Raw genomic sequence first — 15,882 nt, forward strand, 5'->3', positions numbered from 1 at the left:
CCCAAAGACTTGCACAGCTGTTTGTTGCAGCAGCCCTGGCTGCAAGCTCCGCAGGCGAAGGGTGCCTCTGGGGCTGGCCAGGGGGTGCTTGGTGCCAGGAACAGAGGCAGCCTTGGAGTAAGCAAGCAAGCGGGCGAGGGAGCCCAGCCAGCCAGTTCTCTGGCCCTTGCTGTTGGGAATGGACGGACAAGCGGGAGGCCGGGCAGACAGGAAGGCACCATGCTGACGTTTTTTTATGCTTGCCTTGTGCAAGGCCTGCCTGGGAGCGCCCGCTGCTGCCTCCCAGGGTGAGCAAGGTGCTGGCCTCGCATTCACCTTTGGCCAGTCTCCGTCAGGCCACTAAGTCTGGGGGCATCCTCTTCCCAGGCCCCTGTGGGGCGGCGGGAGAAAGCACCTCTCTTTGGGGTGAGGCGGGTGGCTCAGAGATCAGGGGCGGCAGCAGCGGCTGCCCAGAGGACTCTCAAGGAGAGGGGAGAGGAGAGAAGACAGAGGGAACACGCCACCAGGGAGGGTGTTCGAGAAAGGGCGAGAGGCTGCCAGCTCTGCAGGCAAGTGGGGGACATAGCTGGGCTCCCGAGCCCCCCAGGGGGGGCCGCAGAAAGAATGCAGTTGGGCAAGAGCTACACAATGCTGCCAGCTGCCAGCACAGAACTTCTCTGCTTGGTTGAGAGATCTGAGCACTAGGTGGCGGTGCTGAACTGCAATGGGTTGTCAGATGGGTTTGTAAATCTGGCTTGTTTTTCTCTGTCTTTTTCAGGCTGTGTCACAATAAGCAGACGAAGGTATACCTGCCAGAACCACCCTTCCCCCATGCGGAGGTAAGAGAATTGCCCTGCCCACCTGATCCCATCTCACGCACAGGAGGAGGGCGGAAGGAAAGGGGGGAGAAATGCCAGCCGGTTCGCGTTTAAAAGGCTTTCCAAAACAATACGAGACCCGGGACGCGGCCCTCTTTCGGAATTCACGCTTCTTCCAATTTTGCAGCGCGCTCCTCCAGCCAGCATCTACCGGGGTAAAGCGTGCATAAAAAGGCATACGATAGCGAAATGGCATTTTAAGGGGGGGATTGCTTTGCAAAGATACGTAGTTCTTCAGAATTGCAGAAACCTCCAGAAATGCCTTCCTCCCTTAAAAGAAAAATCGTTTAGCTAAGAGTCTCCAGGTGCAGAAAAAGTTCTCTGCCAAGTGTCACATTTTAAGGAGGCCCCATTCAGTTGCAGGGGATTCTGTCGTTATTAAGAAGCTCTGTGACTTTTTCTGAGGATGCTTTCTGGCACCTCTCGGAGGGATGTGGCTGAAACGTCATTACTGAGCAGTGGTTCTGTTGCTGTACTTTCTTTTTCTTTCTTTTTGCAGTACTGCCTCCTCCCATGTTCAAACCCATAAGTGCTAATATAGGCTTGCCAAATTTCAAGAACTAAAAACCCTAGCATGGCAAAAGGCCTTTCCCCCTCCCACTAAGGGCAGCCAGAGGGAGCGAGGGGTGTGAATTCAACCCACAGAGCACCTGCTTCCTTATTGATCTTCAAACGGAGGTTTTAAATTTCCGGGCGCGCAGACCCACACAAAATGAATTGCCAATGTATTTTGGCCTTGCCAGACAAAGACGGCACCCTAGATTTCTCTGATTTACGGCCTTGCTTATTGACCTTCCGAATGCTACAAATGAGGGACAAAAGTTGGTTTTTATCGCCACCGGTTTTGGGTCAATAAAGAATCGTCGCACTGCTCAGAGATGCCCTTGACATCGATTCTCCTCTTTCCATACGTGAAAAGGGTCCACTTTCAGAAATCTATGTCTATGAAGTGGGTGCTCCATCTTTCCATTTTAAATGAATATTCGAGGCAGATTACATCAGAAATTCAAACCCTTTAAAATTCCAGGCCTCTCCTCCTCCATGAATTTGTCCAGTTCTGTTTTAAAGCCACTGGAGTCGTTGGCCACCACTGCCTCCTGCAGCAGGGAGTTCCATAGTTTAACTCTGCGCTGCAGGAACAAGTCCTTTATTTTATCTGTCCTGAATCTTCCACCATTCGGCTTCACGGCATAGCCACAAGTGCTAGCGTTCTGATTTAAACCGTGGTCTCCAGGGTCTTAGTCCAATACTCTGATCATTTGCACTGCGCACGGTCACAGGATTTCCTAGGGTCATGAGAGAGGGAGATGAACTTTTCTCTATCTGCTTCCTTCATGCTGTGAACAATTTTATCAAACTTCCATCTTTTTCACCTTTCCTCTAAACAGAAAATTCCCAAAGGTTGTGGCGTATCTTCGTAGGGGAGCCATCCCTTTGATCACTCTGCCTGCCCTATCTCTAAACCTTTTCCAACGCTTACAGGATAGCTCAGTCAGTAGAGCACGAGACTCTTAATCTCGGAGTTGTTGGTTCGAGTCCGCTTTGGGCAAATATTCCCTGCATTGCAGGGGGTTGGGCTATATGACCCTCGGGATCCCTTTCAACAATTCTGTGATTTCAATATCCCTATTGAGATTGTTGTTGTTGTTGTTTAGTCGTTTAGTCGTGTCCGACTCTTTGTGACCCCATGGACCATAGCACGCCAGGCACTCCTGTCTCCCACTGCCTCCCGCAGTTTGGTCAAACTCATGTTCGTAGCTTCGAGAACACTGTCCAACCATCTCGTCCTCTGTCGTCCCCTTCTCCTAGTGCCCTCCATTTTCCCAACATCAGGGTCTTTTCCAGGGAGTCTTCTCTTCTCATGAGGTGGCCAAAGTTTTGGAGCCTCAGCTTCAGGATCTGTCCTTCCAGTGAGCACTCAGGGCTGATTTCCTTCAGAATGGATAGGTTTGATCTTCTTGCAGTCCATGGGACTCTCAAGAGTCTCCTCCAGCACCATAATTCAAAAGCATCAATTCTTCCGCGATCAGCCTTCTTTATGGTCCAGCTCTTACTTCCATATATCACTATTGAGATTATGTGCCTTTTATTAGGCGCGTTTTGGGGTGAGGCTTCCTTTCAGGTGAGTCAACTCACCTGAGCAGGCCCACCCAGGCCACCTTTGATGGAGGAAGAGATATAGCAAAACCTGCTGTGGAAATCTCATCCTTCCCTTACTAATCCATAGAAAAATCTAACGGCATTTATGGCATCTCACAAACCCGCTTTCCTTGTTGTGGAAAATGCTCGCCAGCACCTCTGAGGCAGGTCCTGCTTCCTTCGGGTTGCCTCTGAAATTTCAAGAGCTGCTTGCAGAGAGATCTCTCTCCCTCTTTCTTTCTCTGTCTCCATGAAATCCACGTTTTGAAGTATAATCCTCATCTCGCACGTCCTTTGCTGGGCCGCTGCCTCCCGTTGCTGGAGGTAACGCTTAGATGTTGGCTCCGGTGAGAAATCTCTTCCAGGCTTAATTACAGGCACACTCGCAAGACGGAGGGCTTATTAGCTCCCAGCATGCCTTGCATATGCGCATTTAGATTTCTTGCTAGGAAACGAGTGGGGGGGGGTTGTGAGCAGCCATCTTGTAGAAAGAGGAGGGCACGCCAAATAGATCGCGAGACTCCCACTCTTGGGGTTGTGGGTTCGAGCCCCACGTCAGGCAAAAAATATATATACAGTGGTGCCTCGCTAGACGAATTTAATTCGTTCCATGGGTCTTTTCTTATAACAAAAAATTCGTCTACCGAATCCCATAGGAATGCATTGAATTTTTTTTTGCCCATAGGAACGCATTAATTGAATTTCCATGCATTCCTATGGGAAACCGCGATTCGCTAGACGAATTTTTCATAAAACGAATTCGTCTAGCGAGGCAACCTCCACTTGAAAAATCCTTTCGTTAAGCAGGGCATTTGTTAAGCGAGGCACCACTGTATCCTGCATTGCAGGGGGTTGGACTACATGACCCTTGGGTCCCTTCCAATGCTACAATTCCATGATTCTACGCTGGCCTCTCAGGTGGTTTCCACTGAGCCCAGGACCCAGCTGATAACTGTCAGGTACCAGGGGCACGCGATGCCTTGTATTGAGTCAGGCCATTGGTCCACCCAGCTTAGTATTCCGACTTCCGAAACGTTCGACAACCGAGGCGCAAAGCGAGAATGTCAATTTCAATGGTGAAAATTGGGAGGAAACACACAGTGGAAGCCGTTCGACTTCCGGGGCGCATTCAAAAATGGAAGCGTTTACTTCCGGGTTTCCGGTGTTCGGGATCCGAAATGTTTGTCAACGGAGATGTTAGAGAACCGAGGTTCCGTTGTACGATTATCGCTATAACCTTGGTTGCTAATACACGAGCTTTCCTTGCGATCTGAAAGGGTCTTTTAGCATAGATTGTACAATTGCTATTCCAAAGTTATGCTTTGGAATGAATGAACATGTGGCTGTTTTTGCAGGGATGTATCAACACACGTTTTTGCAGGGACGCTTTGAACACGTTTGTGTGCAAGAGAGGCACGCGAGCCGGTTCTGTAGGTAGCAATAAATAACTTGCGTCAAGAGCAGTGCTCGAATGTCAGTAAAGGAAGAATGCAGGAAAGGAAAAGGAGGTTTCTGACAGCCTCCCTTCTCTCTTTCCAGCTCATTCAGACCAACAAGCTGAAGCATTATCCCAGCATCCACGGAGACTTCAGCAATGACTTCAAGCAGCCCTGCGTGGTCTTCACGGGGCACCCCTCGCTCCGGTTTGGGGACGTGGTGCATTTCATGGAGCTGTGGGGGAAGTCCAGCCTTAACACCATTATATTTACAGGTAAGAGCCTGGCCTGGGAGAGCGGAGTGCGGACTGACTCCAGCTACAAAAATGAGGCTGTTGAACAGATTCTTGGGCTGGAGTATTGAGTATTATGGGAGGTTGAGAGAGCTTGTTGCTGTTATTGATATTGTTGTTATATCTTTAGTTTTAGATCTTACGATTTACGTGGAAATTGTTTCCGTTTGGTTGTGTACGTTTTGATGTGTTTTATTGATTGTTTATGACTTCCGCTGTGTTTGTAATTACATAAATCTTGTCACGTTGTAAGCTGCCTTGAGCATAGTTTCAACTATGGAAAGGCAGCATACAAATAAAAATGATGATGGTGTTGGTGATAAGAGCAAAAGAAGAGCCTTCAGCTGGATCAGGCCCAATGGCCCACCTGGTCCAGCATCCTGTTCTCACAGTGGCCGACTAGATGCCCCTGGAGAGCCCAGAAGTAGGACCCAAGTGCCCTCCCCTTTTATGGTTTCCAGTACCCGGAATTCAGAACCATGTTACCTCCAACCGTGAATGCAGAGCATAGCCTCTCCCCCTCCGTGAATTCCTCTAATCCTGTTTTAAAGCTGGCCATCACTTCCTCTTGTGGGAGGGAGTTCCACAGTTTAACCACGTGCTATGCAAAGGAAGCCCTTTCCTTTGTCCCAAATCGTCTTAACGTTCAGCTTCGTTGCATGGCCCCAGGCTCTGGAATTAGGAAAGAGGAATTAAGACATTTCTCTCCCACCCCACTTGCATTCATACATCTCTGGGCTTCGGAGTCCTGGCATCCTGGATGGCCAGGAAAGGCTGGATTCCTGATCCGAGAGCACCCTGGGTTTGAAATTCGAAGGGGAGTTTTAGGAAATGCTTATCCAGGAGCCCGGCAAAGGGGTCAAAGAAGGCAAGAATGCCAACAGGACTAGGGTTAAAGGATTATGTGCTGCCCCCCACCCTCCCCAATCATTGTTCTCTCCCTCCTTGCTATCTGCAAAGATGGTTTGGGGGGTTCCTGTTGTCTTCCACACAGTATGGGAACGTTCAGAGGGGCAGCCATGTCTGGCAGCAAAAGCAACAGGGATTCTTGCCAGCCCTTGGACACGAGCAAATTTTTATCACGGCATAATCATTTATGGACCATTGTTGGCATTCATCTGTCTTGGAAGACAATGGAGGAGTTCGCCTTGGGGAGGGGGGGTGAGGTCAAGCTGTTGGAGCGTTGCACAGTTCGCTTCATCCGAATCGACGTGTTTTCCTGAGTTACAAATGCATAACAGCCACCCTTAGGTACATTCAAAGCAACACTTTAAAAGCAGGGGTGCCCAAACTTTTTCCAAAGAGCGCCAGCCAGATTTGATGAGGTGAACATGTGTGAGGGCCAACCAAAGTTGTTGACCTTTTTTTAAGATTGAAGTTGTTGGCCGCAGGGGTCGGATTAAGCCCCTGGAGCGGACTTTGGACATGCCTGCTTTAAAGTCATAGGTAAAGGTAAAAGGTAAAGGGGCCCCTGACCATCAGGTCCAGTCGTGTCCGACTCTGGGGTTGCGGCACTCATCTCGCTCTATAGGCCGAGGGAGCCTGCGTTTGTCCGCAGACAGCTTCCGGGTCATGTGGCCAGCATGACAAAGCTGCTTCTGGCGAACCAGAGCAGCGCACGGAAACGCCGTTTACCTTCCCACCGGAGCGGTACCTATTTATCTACTTGCACTTTGAGGTGCTTTCGAATTGCTAGGTAGGCAGGAGCTGGGACCGAGCAACAGGAGCTCACCCCGTTGCAGGGATTCGAACTGCCGGCCTTCTGATCAGCAAGCCCTAGACTCTGTGGTTTAACCCACAGCGCCACCTGGGACTCCTGAGAAGTGTAGTTTGTAATAATAAATTATAATAATTATTATTTAGGAGACTCCTGAAAGCAGCCCTGTATAGGGAGGTTTTTCACGTTTGACCTTTGACTTTGGTTTTATAATTTGTCGGAAGCCGCCCAGAGTGGCTGGGGCGACCCACGCAGATGGACAGTGTATAAATAATATTCATTTCTTATTTGTGAAGAGGGTTGAGCGTTGTTAGGAGACCGCCGTTCCCGAACCGGAGGAGACCACCCCCAAGGTCTGCGTGTGTTTTGTCTGAATCCCTCCCTCTCTCTCTTTCGATTTACAGAGCCCGACTTCTCCTATCTCGATGCTTTGGCTCCATACCAGCCGCTGGCTATGAAATGCGTTTACTGCCCCATCGACACCAGGCTGAACTTCATCCAGGTCTCCAAACTACTCAAAGAAGTTCAGGTACACCACTTGACAGGCCTCGCCGCAGGTCCAAGGTGGGCATTTCCCACTAAACCAAGGCCAGGGCCTTCCAGGCCAGCGATGGTGGGACACGGCAGCATCTCGAACGCCACAGCCTCCCCATTTTTGCCCCAAACATTTCCAAAACACAGCAGTTGTGCGTCGTAGAATCATAAGAGTTGAACAGGGACTGGAAGGTCACCTGGCCCAGCCGCAGGTTCGATGCACGTGGCGGCCTCTGCTTGAAGACCTCCAGCCCGGGAGAGGCCACCTACCCTTCCTAGGCAATGGGTTCCATTGTTGAACCTATCTGACCGTCAACATGTTTCTCCTATTGCACTGAACTGAAATCTAGCCTCCTGGCAACGGACACATCCAGGACCAGATTTAGGTTGGATGTGGCCCTAAGCTACTGAAGGTAATGGGGCCCTTTATATGTCCAGCTGTCCTTTGTCAGCAACAAATTGTCACCGTTTTTTGTGTTGAATATATAATTTATGGACCTAATAGGTCTCTAAAGCCATTTGCACATGCAGAATGTAGGCACCCTATATATGGAAAGGAGCAAACCAGTGATATTTTAGGGAGCAGGCAAGCAGGCGGGGCCCATTCCTTACATCATAGGAGCCTACACAACACAAAACACTGTTGCTGTGTGTAGGTTTCCTTTCATTTGTTTTTTTATCTTATATTTTGGAAATGTACATCCAGTTTTTTCCCTTTTAATTTTTGGGGGGTCTCCAAGAGAGTGGGGCCCTAAGCCATAGCTTGTTTAGCTTATATGTGAATCTGGCACCGGACACACCCACCTGCTAAACCCTGCTGATGCTTAGGCTGTTCTCTGCAGGGACCAGGTGTGCACATCCGACACAGGTTTTAACTCTGCCCATCAGCTGGCATCCCTTGTGACCTCATGGCAGGTACGGTAGGAAATGGCCTCGCAGCTCAATTTTTTGCCTCCTTCTGAGCCAGGATTGGCCTGCAGGCTGGAAGTTCCCCACCCCTGATTTAGGGTACAGCAAGAGCGTTGCACTTTAAAATATTTTCCAATATGTCTGTATACATCTTCATTTATTATTATTATTATTATTATTATTATTATTATTATTACTATTTTAAACAACAACAACACCCTGCTGGTAGAAATGCAGCAGAGCAGGAACAGGGCCATCCCTAGGCCCGGGCTGGGTGGCGCAAGGCGCCAGGGCACCTGGCCATCAGGGGCGCGGAAGGGGCACCAAACGCTGGTGTCGCCTCTGCTGTTGAGCGGCTTCAGGCAGCTCTCCGGAGGCGCATGGGGAGCGCGGGCCTGGGGCCGCCTCTGCCGCGCTTCTGTCTCAGCTGTTGAGCGGCTTCAGGCCACTCTCCAGAGGTGCGTGGGGAGCGCTGGCCTGGGGCCGCCTGAACAGCTGAGAGGCGCAACGCGGCGGCCCCAGGCTCACGCTCGCACGAGGAGCAGGAGCCTAGGGCCGCCTCCTCCGCGCCTCTCAGTTGTTTAGTGGCTTCAGGCCACTCTCCAGAGGTGCGCAGGGAGCGCAAGCCTGGGGTTGCCTCCTCCGCGCCTCTCCACTCCCCGCGTGCCCCTCCTGCCCGCCTCACTCACGGTTAAGACGCGGCCCTGAGCAGGAAAGCAGGCTAGAGCATCTCTGCCTGGCGTGCTAGATGTTTTTTTGTTAGCTTGCTTTGTTATTAATTGCTTGATGGCTTAAATTTGTATCCCGCCCCTCATCCATAGATCTCAGGGCACTTCACAGCATAAGAAGGCAATATAAAAAAATGCAAAATACGTAATAGAAATAAGAATAATAATCCCCTCGGAAATGTGAAAATTCTAAACATCCACTATAGATGATGAAGTTGATGGATTATGCCAAAATGGCTAAAATGACTAGAAGAATCAGAAATCAGGAAGACCAAAAATTTAATAAGGAATGGGGGAAATGTATAACTTATCTTAAAGACCATTGTAAACAGTTAAAATTTGTAGTAGGATTGGAATATCACTTTGTCGTTTAAGAGTGAATTCTGGACACAATGGAGATCTAAAAGATTTAGATTATTATGAAAGATGCAGGAGGAAATGATAAATAATAGGACCCACAAAGGAGAGGAGGGAAGTCCAGGAGATTCCCTGGACTCCTGTTTTTATGACCTGGGTTCGATATAGGATTGCAAAATTTGAATTTGAAAAACCAGATAAATGAATAAATTTATTTTTTTATAGAAGAAAGAGATTCTTGCTTTGATCCTTGGGTGAAGGGCAACGTTTAAAACAAATGTAATAAATTATAGGGATGCATCTCCTGCAGGGGCTTCCGGGTCAGGGCCTGGATGTGTGTCTGTCCCTTGATTCTTTATTTTCCTCCCTCCCTCCCCCCGGCAGCCTCTCCACGTTGTTTGTCCGGAGCAGTACACCCAGCCCCCTCCCACCCAGGCCCACCGCACGGACCTGATGGTCGACTGCCTGCCCCCACCCATGTCCTACCGCAGAGCCGAGGTGCTGACCCTCCCCTTCAAACGCCGCTATGAGAAGATTGAAATCACGCCAGAGGTGAGTGAGTGAAGGCAAACCAAGGTGTGGGGTGGAGGTGTGTGTGTGGGGGGGAACTGTCAGGAACTGGAATGAAGAGGAGGGGCAATGGTGGAGATTGCCCTCCCCCCCTTCTCCTGTAGTTGACAGGGAAGAGGGAGGCCGTATAGAAAGACACCCAAACTATGAAGGAGATAACAAGTCAGCCAAATTACGAGGTGTTGGGAGAAGCGGGGGGGGGGGGGACAGAACAGCCAGCAGACACTTCTTTAGACAGCATAGATCGGGGATGTCCAACAGGTCGATTGCGGTCTACTGTTAGGTCACCAGGAGGTTTCGGTAGATCGAGGTCAATCGCTTGGTCCCTTTCCTTAGCATCGAATCCGGCCCCGGCCCCTCCTCGCCCCTCCCTCGACCATTGCACAATCTGCAGAATGGAAGACCGAATTTACTCAGTGAGGCCGTTTGTTTCCCCTAAAAAAAAAAAAGCTCAACAACTTCAACCTGAAATCCCCAAAAATGGAGGAGATCACTGGCCATTTTTAAATCTGTAAATAGATCGCAGTCTCTTGGGAGTTGGCCACCCCTGGCATATAGACGATCCGCCGTCCCCTAGAACGCGATGCTTGTTTAGGGTGCAGGAGCATTTGGCCACAGGGGGCTTCCGTAGGTTCAGGTGCTGTTGGAGAGAGGGAAGGGCGAGGAGCCAGAGTGAGCAACTCGCATCATTGACGGGTGTCTGGATTCTTGGTCTCTCACCGTGAGGACTGAATGAATCATAAGTAAGAGCTTTCTTGTTTCGTCCCTGCTTCTTGAAACCATCGGGGGGGGGGGGAGAGAAGAGAATTCCTCAAGCCTGACAGGAACGTAGTGAGAAACTCAGGGGGCTGGCTTATCCTGCACCTATCCTTTGGTTTCTGTAGCTCAGTGTTGCTCACACTGGCCGGCAGCAGCAGCAGCAGCTTCTCCGTGATTTCAGGCAGGATTCGATCCCAGCCCCGAACCTGGGGATTGGAACCTGGGGCCTTCTGCTCGCAGAGCAGATGTTCTCGCCCTGAGCCACGGCTCCTCCTCAAACCTTTGGAAACCGGGGTCTTCACACCGACAGAGGATTTCAGGCAGGACATTCCCAGACCTGCCTGGACATGCGACCATCTGCTTTAGTTGCAATTCCTGCATGGACACGGGCTGGACTATCGATGGCCCTTGGTGGCTCCTTCCAGCCATATGGTTCTGTGCACACTCGCTGGACCTTGTCGTGGTGAATGGGCTTGCACGTTCCTATGACCCTTGTGAGTGAAGAAAAAGCAAAGATCACCAGTGTCGAAGCAATGATTCTTCAACATCCACTTCGTAGGACTGGTCATGTTGTGCAGATGATCATCTTCCAAAGCAACTACTCTATTCCCAACTTAAAACTGGAAAGTGTAATGCTGGTAGTCAACAAAAGAGGTTCAAAGGCTCTCTCATTGCAAATCTAAAAAGAAAATGTAGTATAAACACCTACAACTGGGAAACTCTGGCCTGTGAACGCTCCAGTTGGAGAACAGCCTTTACCAAAGGTGTTGTGGGCTTTGAAGACACTTGAACTCAGAACACAAGGGAGAAACGCACTAAGAGGAAGGCACGCTTGGCAAACCCTCACCGTGATCAACTCCCGCCTGGAAAGCAATGACCCCACTGTGGAAGGATGTGTGGATCCAGAATTGGCCTCCGCAGTCACTTACAGACTCATTGTTAAAACCGTGTTGTTTATGGAAGGCAATCTTACTCGGCTACGAGGGATCGCCAAAGAAGAAGATGATTCTGTGATTCAAGCATCTCACGGCTTGCAAGACAGCAGGTTTGTCCCCACCTGGGTTCAAGCCCCAATTGCTGCTTTTAGCTGAGCCCTCTGAATCCATTTCTGGCAGCTGAGGCTAGTTTTTGTCCCAATCCTGGTGGCTTCATGTGACTTGCGTTCAAGGTGCTTGGAGGAGTCAGCTGCCACATAGTTTGCATTAGCTAAATGCAAACTAAAGAGGGAGCCATTTCTCTGTTTTGCCTGGCAACTGCACAGCCCACAAAAAATACACAGAATCGCAGGGTTGGAAGGGCCCCTAGTTCAACCCCCCTGAAACGCAGGAATCTGAGCTCAAGTATCCCTGACAGGTGGACACCCAACGTCTGCTTTAAAAGCCTTGAACGCTTCTTATTGCCAGACAGTTCCTCCTAAGTTTTAGTCAGAATCTCCTTTCTTGCAACTCCGTTTGGGTCTTCCCCTCCAGAGTAGCAGAGAAGAAGCTTGCTCACTCTTCCTTGTGGCAGCTCTTCATATATCTGAAGGTGACCATCATTCCAGTACAGTGGTATCTTGGTTCTCAAACGCCTTGGTACTCAAACAGCTTGGAACCCAAACACTGCAAACCCGGAAGTAAGTGTTCCAGCTTGCGAACTTTTTTCGGAAGCCGAACGTGCTCCGTTTTGAGTGTTACGCTTCCATTTTGAGTGTTATGCTGAGGTCTGTCTGTTTTTGCTATTTATTTTTGTGTTTTTGTTTTACTGGCTCTTTTTGGGGGGTGACTATGTGGAAACCAGTTCAGCTACTGATTGATTGATTGATTGATTGTGTGACTGCAGTACATTGTTCCTTGCTTTCATTTTATGGATCAATGGTCTCGTTAGATAGCAGAATTCATGTTAAATTGCTGTTTTAGGGGTTGCTTTTAAAAATCTGGAAGGGATTAAACCATTTTGTATTACTTTCTATGGGAACGTGCGCGGTGGTTTTGGAACGGATTAAGTTTGAGAACCAAGATACCACTGCATTGGAATGAGTCACAGGCTAGCCTTGCGTGATCTCGGAAGAATCCAATGGAATCCAGTTCCGCCTCTGATCTTAAGCGCTGCCAACAGATTTTGCACCACTTTAGAAAGAGCCCACAAGCTAGAACTGGTTCCCGCCCCCGCCCCCCCGCCCCCGGCCTTTTATTGCAGCTCAAAGGGGTGTCATTTAGCACATGGTGTAAAAACGCAACGTGGAGCCCTGTGTGCAATTAACTGGCTTCCCTAACGAACGCAGGGCTTGCCCCCACTGTTGCAGCTCCCCATCCAATTTAGAAGGGAGCGCCGATATGCTCATTTGCATTTAAAGAGCCCATTTGCCTGAATTGGAACTCCAAGTCCAGGAGCGTGTTTCTAATTGGGAAAATAATTGCCCCCCTTGTAGCAGACTGCCCATGTACTTAGCTGTTCTCGAAATGTGCTTGTTTCTCTGGTCCCATCAAGTCGAGGAGTCATACAATGAGGTGGGGCTTCTTTTCGGCGACAGTGGGGGTTGCATTGAACTGTAAAAGTCAGCCCCATACAGAGGGAGCCCACTGGGCTTATGAATGGGCACTACCTAGGGGTGGCCTGTACCCCCATGTTTAATTTCCCAGCGGAAAGATTTTGGTTTGCTTGAGAAATTCTTGACGCCCTGGAAAAATACCTATTCGTCCCCGTTTTGTATTTCTCAAAATGTTGCCTGAGCAGAGCCATTTCCACCTGGAAAATACACTACACCCCTCCTTCCAAACTTCTCTCCAAACCCCTGCTATTAAAGCTATATGGGGTTTTGTGGTGGCAGCTGGGATCACTACGAAAGTGATGGGCTGAGTGCAGGAAGGTGCCTTAAGCATTAGGGAGAACTTTCTGACGGCCTTCTTCTTCTTCTTCTTTGGCGATCCCTCATAGCCGAGTAAGATTGTCTTTCACAAACACACTCTTAACAGTGAGTCTGTGATAGTGGAGGCCAATTCTGGATCCACGCGTCCTTCCACAGTGGGGACTTAGGTTTCCGGGCAGGAGTAAGCTCCTGTTGCTCTGTCCCAACTCCTGCCTACCTAGCAGTTTGAAAGCACGCCAGTGCAAGTAGATAAATAGGTACTGCTGCTGCGGGAAGGTAAACAGCGTTTCCATGCACTCTGGTTTCCATCACAGTGTTCTGTTGCGCCAGAAACGATTCAGTCATGCTTGGCCACATGACCCAGAAAGCTATCTGCGGACAAACGCCAGCTCCCTCGGCCAGTAAAGCGAGATGAGTGCCGCAACCCCATAGTCACCTTTGACTGGACTTTACCATCCAGGGGCCCTTTACCTACCTGATCACAGTTACAGGTAGGTAGCCGTGTTGGTCTGACGTAGTTGGGAAAAAATAATCTGAAGAAGTGTGCATGCACACAAAAGCTCATACCAGTGACAAACTTAGTTGGTCTCTAAGGTGCTACTGGAAGGAATTTTTTAAAAAAAATTCTACCTGATCATGGTGAGGGTTTGCCAAGCGTGCCTTCCTCTTAGCACGTTTCTCCCTTTCGTCCTGAGTTTGAGCGTTTTCAAAGCCCATGACACCTTTGATAAAGGCTGTTCTCCAACTGGAGCGCTCGCAGGCCAGAGTTTCCCAGTTGTAGGTGTTTATACTACATTTTTTTAGATTTGCCTTGAGAATCTTTAAACCTCTTTTGTTGACCACCAGCATTACAGTTTTCATTTTTAAGTTTCTGACAGCAAGAGCTGATCGACAGCGGAATGGTCTCCCTCCAGAGGATGTGGACTCTCCCTCCTTGCAGGTTGGATAGCCATCTCTCAGGGATTCTTTAGCTGCGATTCCTGCCTTGCAGGGGGTCAGACTGGATGGCCCCTTGATGTCCCTCCCAGCTCGACGATTCTATGATTCTGTGAGTCAGACCAATGGTCCGCCCAGCTCAGTGGTTCCCAAGCCCGCTCAGTGACCTGAGCCGTTTCAGATGTGGGTCGCGATACTCTCCCCACCCATCCTTTGGTGCCAGACAGGCCGCCCCCGCCAACATCGTCCCCCTTGCCTGGCAAGCGCCTCTGCCCTTTCTGCTGTGTCCTTGGGAAATTAACTTCTACGGGTTTATGAAAGCCGCTCATCTAGGCAAAGGCACCTCCCTGCTTTATTCCTTAAACGTTTTCAAGCGGCCCTCGAGACTCATTACGGTCCCTGTAGCAGCAAAATGGCTTTAATGATGTCTGTGATGAAAGGCTTTTTAATGAAAAATTCAAAAGCCTCCGCTCGGCACACCCCGCCTCCAAAAAGGAATGGAGAGGGAGGGAGGGAGGGCGGATCGCACTTGCCCGTCTACCGCAGGCCGGATCCTCTGTTGTTCCCGCCTTCCTTCCAGGCCACAGAATACAGTGGTTCCCGTTTGCCTGCCCTGGACCTCTCTCTCCTTCTTCCTCTTAATGGCAGACCCCAATGCAGCGCTGCTTGGAAACATACTGGGAAGCCAACATAGAATAATTAACAACTCATCAGCGAAACAACTGCAATCTATAAGACTCCATTAACGAAGCAACAGCTGAGAAATAGGCCGAGCGTCACAATTAAAGCAAAAGTCTTTTTAAAAAAATGCTTTATAGATTTAAAAAAAGGGTGGAAAGGTAACAAGAAAAAAATCAAAGGATAATGCAAATTACAAAAAATAAGTTAATTTCTTGCAACACAAGTTCTACTATGACTTCCAGTCACCCCATCGAGGGTCCCAAGTTTCTTTTGAGTAGCACACTTTTCATTATCACTCCATAAAGGTAAAGGTAAAGGGACCCCTGACCATTAGGTCCAGTCGTGACCGACTCTGGGGTTGCGCGCTCATCTCGCATTATTGGCCGAGGAAGCCGGCGTATAGCTTCCAGGTCATGTGGTCAGCATGACTAAGCCGCTTCTGGCGAACCAGAGCAGCACACGGAAACGCCGTTTACCTTCCCGCTGTAGCGGTCCCTATTTATCTACTTGCATTTTGACGTGCTTTCGAACTGCTAGGTTGGCAGGAGCTGGGACCAAGCAACGGGAGCTCACCCCGTCACAGGGATTCGAACCGCCCACCTTCTGATTGGCAAGCCCTAGGCTCTGTGGTTTAGCCCAGAGCGCCACCTGGGTCCCCTATCACTCCATACTTCACCCAAATTTTTATTTTAATAAGGTTTTCTATGTTCATACAGTCTGAGCCTTCCAGAGAATTCACATTTTTACAATGCCCTTGAAGATATTTTCTGTAAACGCCCCACTCTCTAATAAACTTTTGTTCTGTATTATCTCTTCTTCTGTATTATCTATTCTTCCCGTCACCCTTGCTCATTCTGTGTATTCTAACAATTTCGTCTGCCAATCCACTTTGGTCAGGGTGGAATCTCCTTTCCATTCTGTCGGGCTGTTGAGATTCTTGCTGCCCCTGTAGCATACATGAAAACCTTCCTCAGATTTTTATCACATTCGCCTCGCACAATTAAGGCAGAAGTCATGTCATGGGAGTAACAAATTAACACGGCATCTATCTATAGTCTACATAACAACGTTGGCAAAATAGCAGCCGAAAGATAAATGGAGCACTGTTAAGTCCAGGC

At 49.3% G+C, this 15,882-nt stretch overlaps 1 protein-coding gene across 2 annotated transcripts in view; it reads left to right on the forward strand.

Annotated features, from left to right (window-relative positions):
• Positions 1–15,882, forward strand: part of INTS9 (integrator complex subunit 9) — a 61,661-nt gene that overhangs the window by 40,730 nt on the left and 5,049 nt on the right. For both annotated transcript variants that reach the window (XM_035110854.3, XM_035110856.3), the window contains exons 11-14: positions 758–818; positions 4,536–4,707; positions 6,847–6,971; positions 9,355–9,522. In XM_035110854.3, the coding sequence (XP_034966745.3) occupies positions 758–818; positions 4,536–4,707; positions 6,847–6,971; positions 9,355–9,522 (526 nt within the window). The remainder of the gene's footprint in view (positions 1–757; positions 819–4,535; positions 4,708–6,846; positions 6,972–9,354; positions 9,523–15,882) is intronic.

The sequence above is a fragment of the Zootoca vivipara genome, chromosome 3, assembly GCF_965207765.1.
Source record: "Zootoca vivipara chromosome 3, rZooViv2.hap1.1, whole genome shotgun sequence".
NCBI lineage: Eukaryota > Metazoa > Chordata > Lepidosauria > Squamata > Lacertidae > Zootoca > Zootoca vivipara.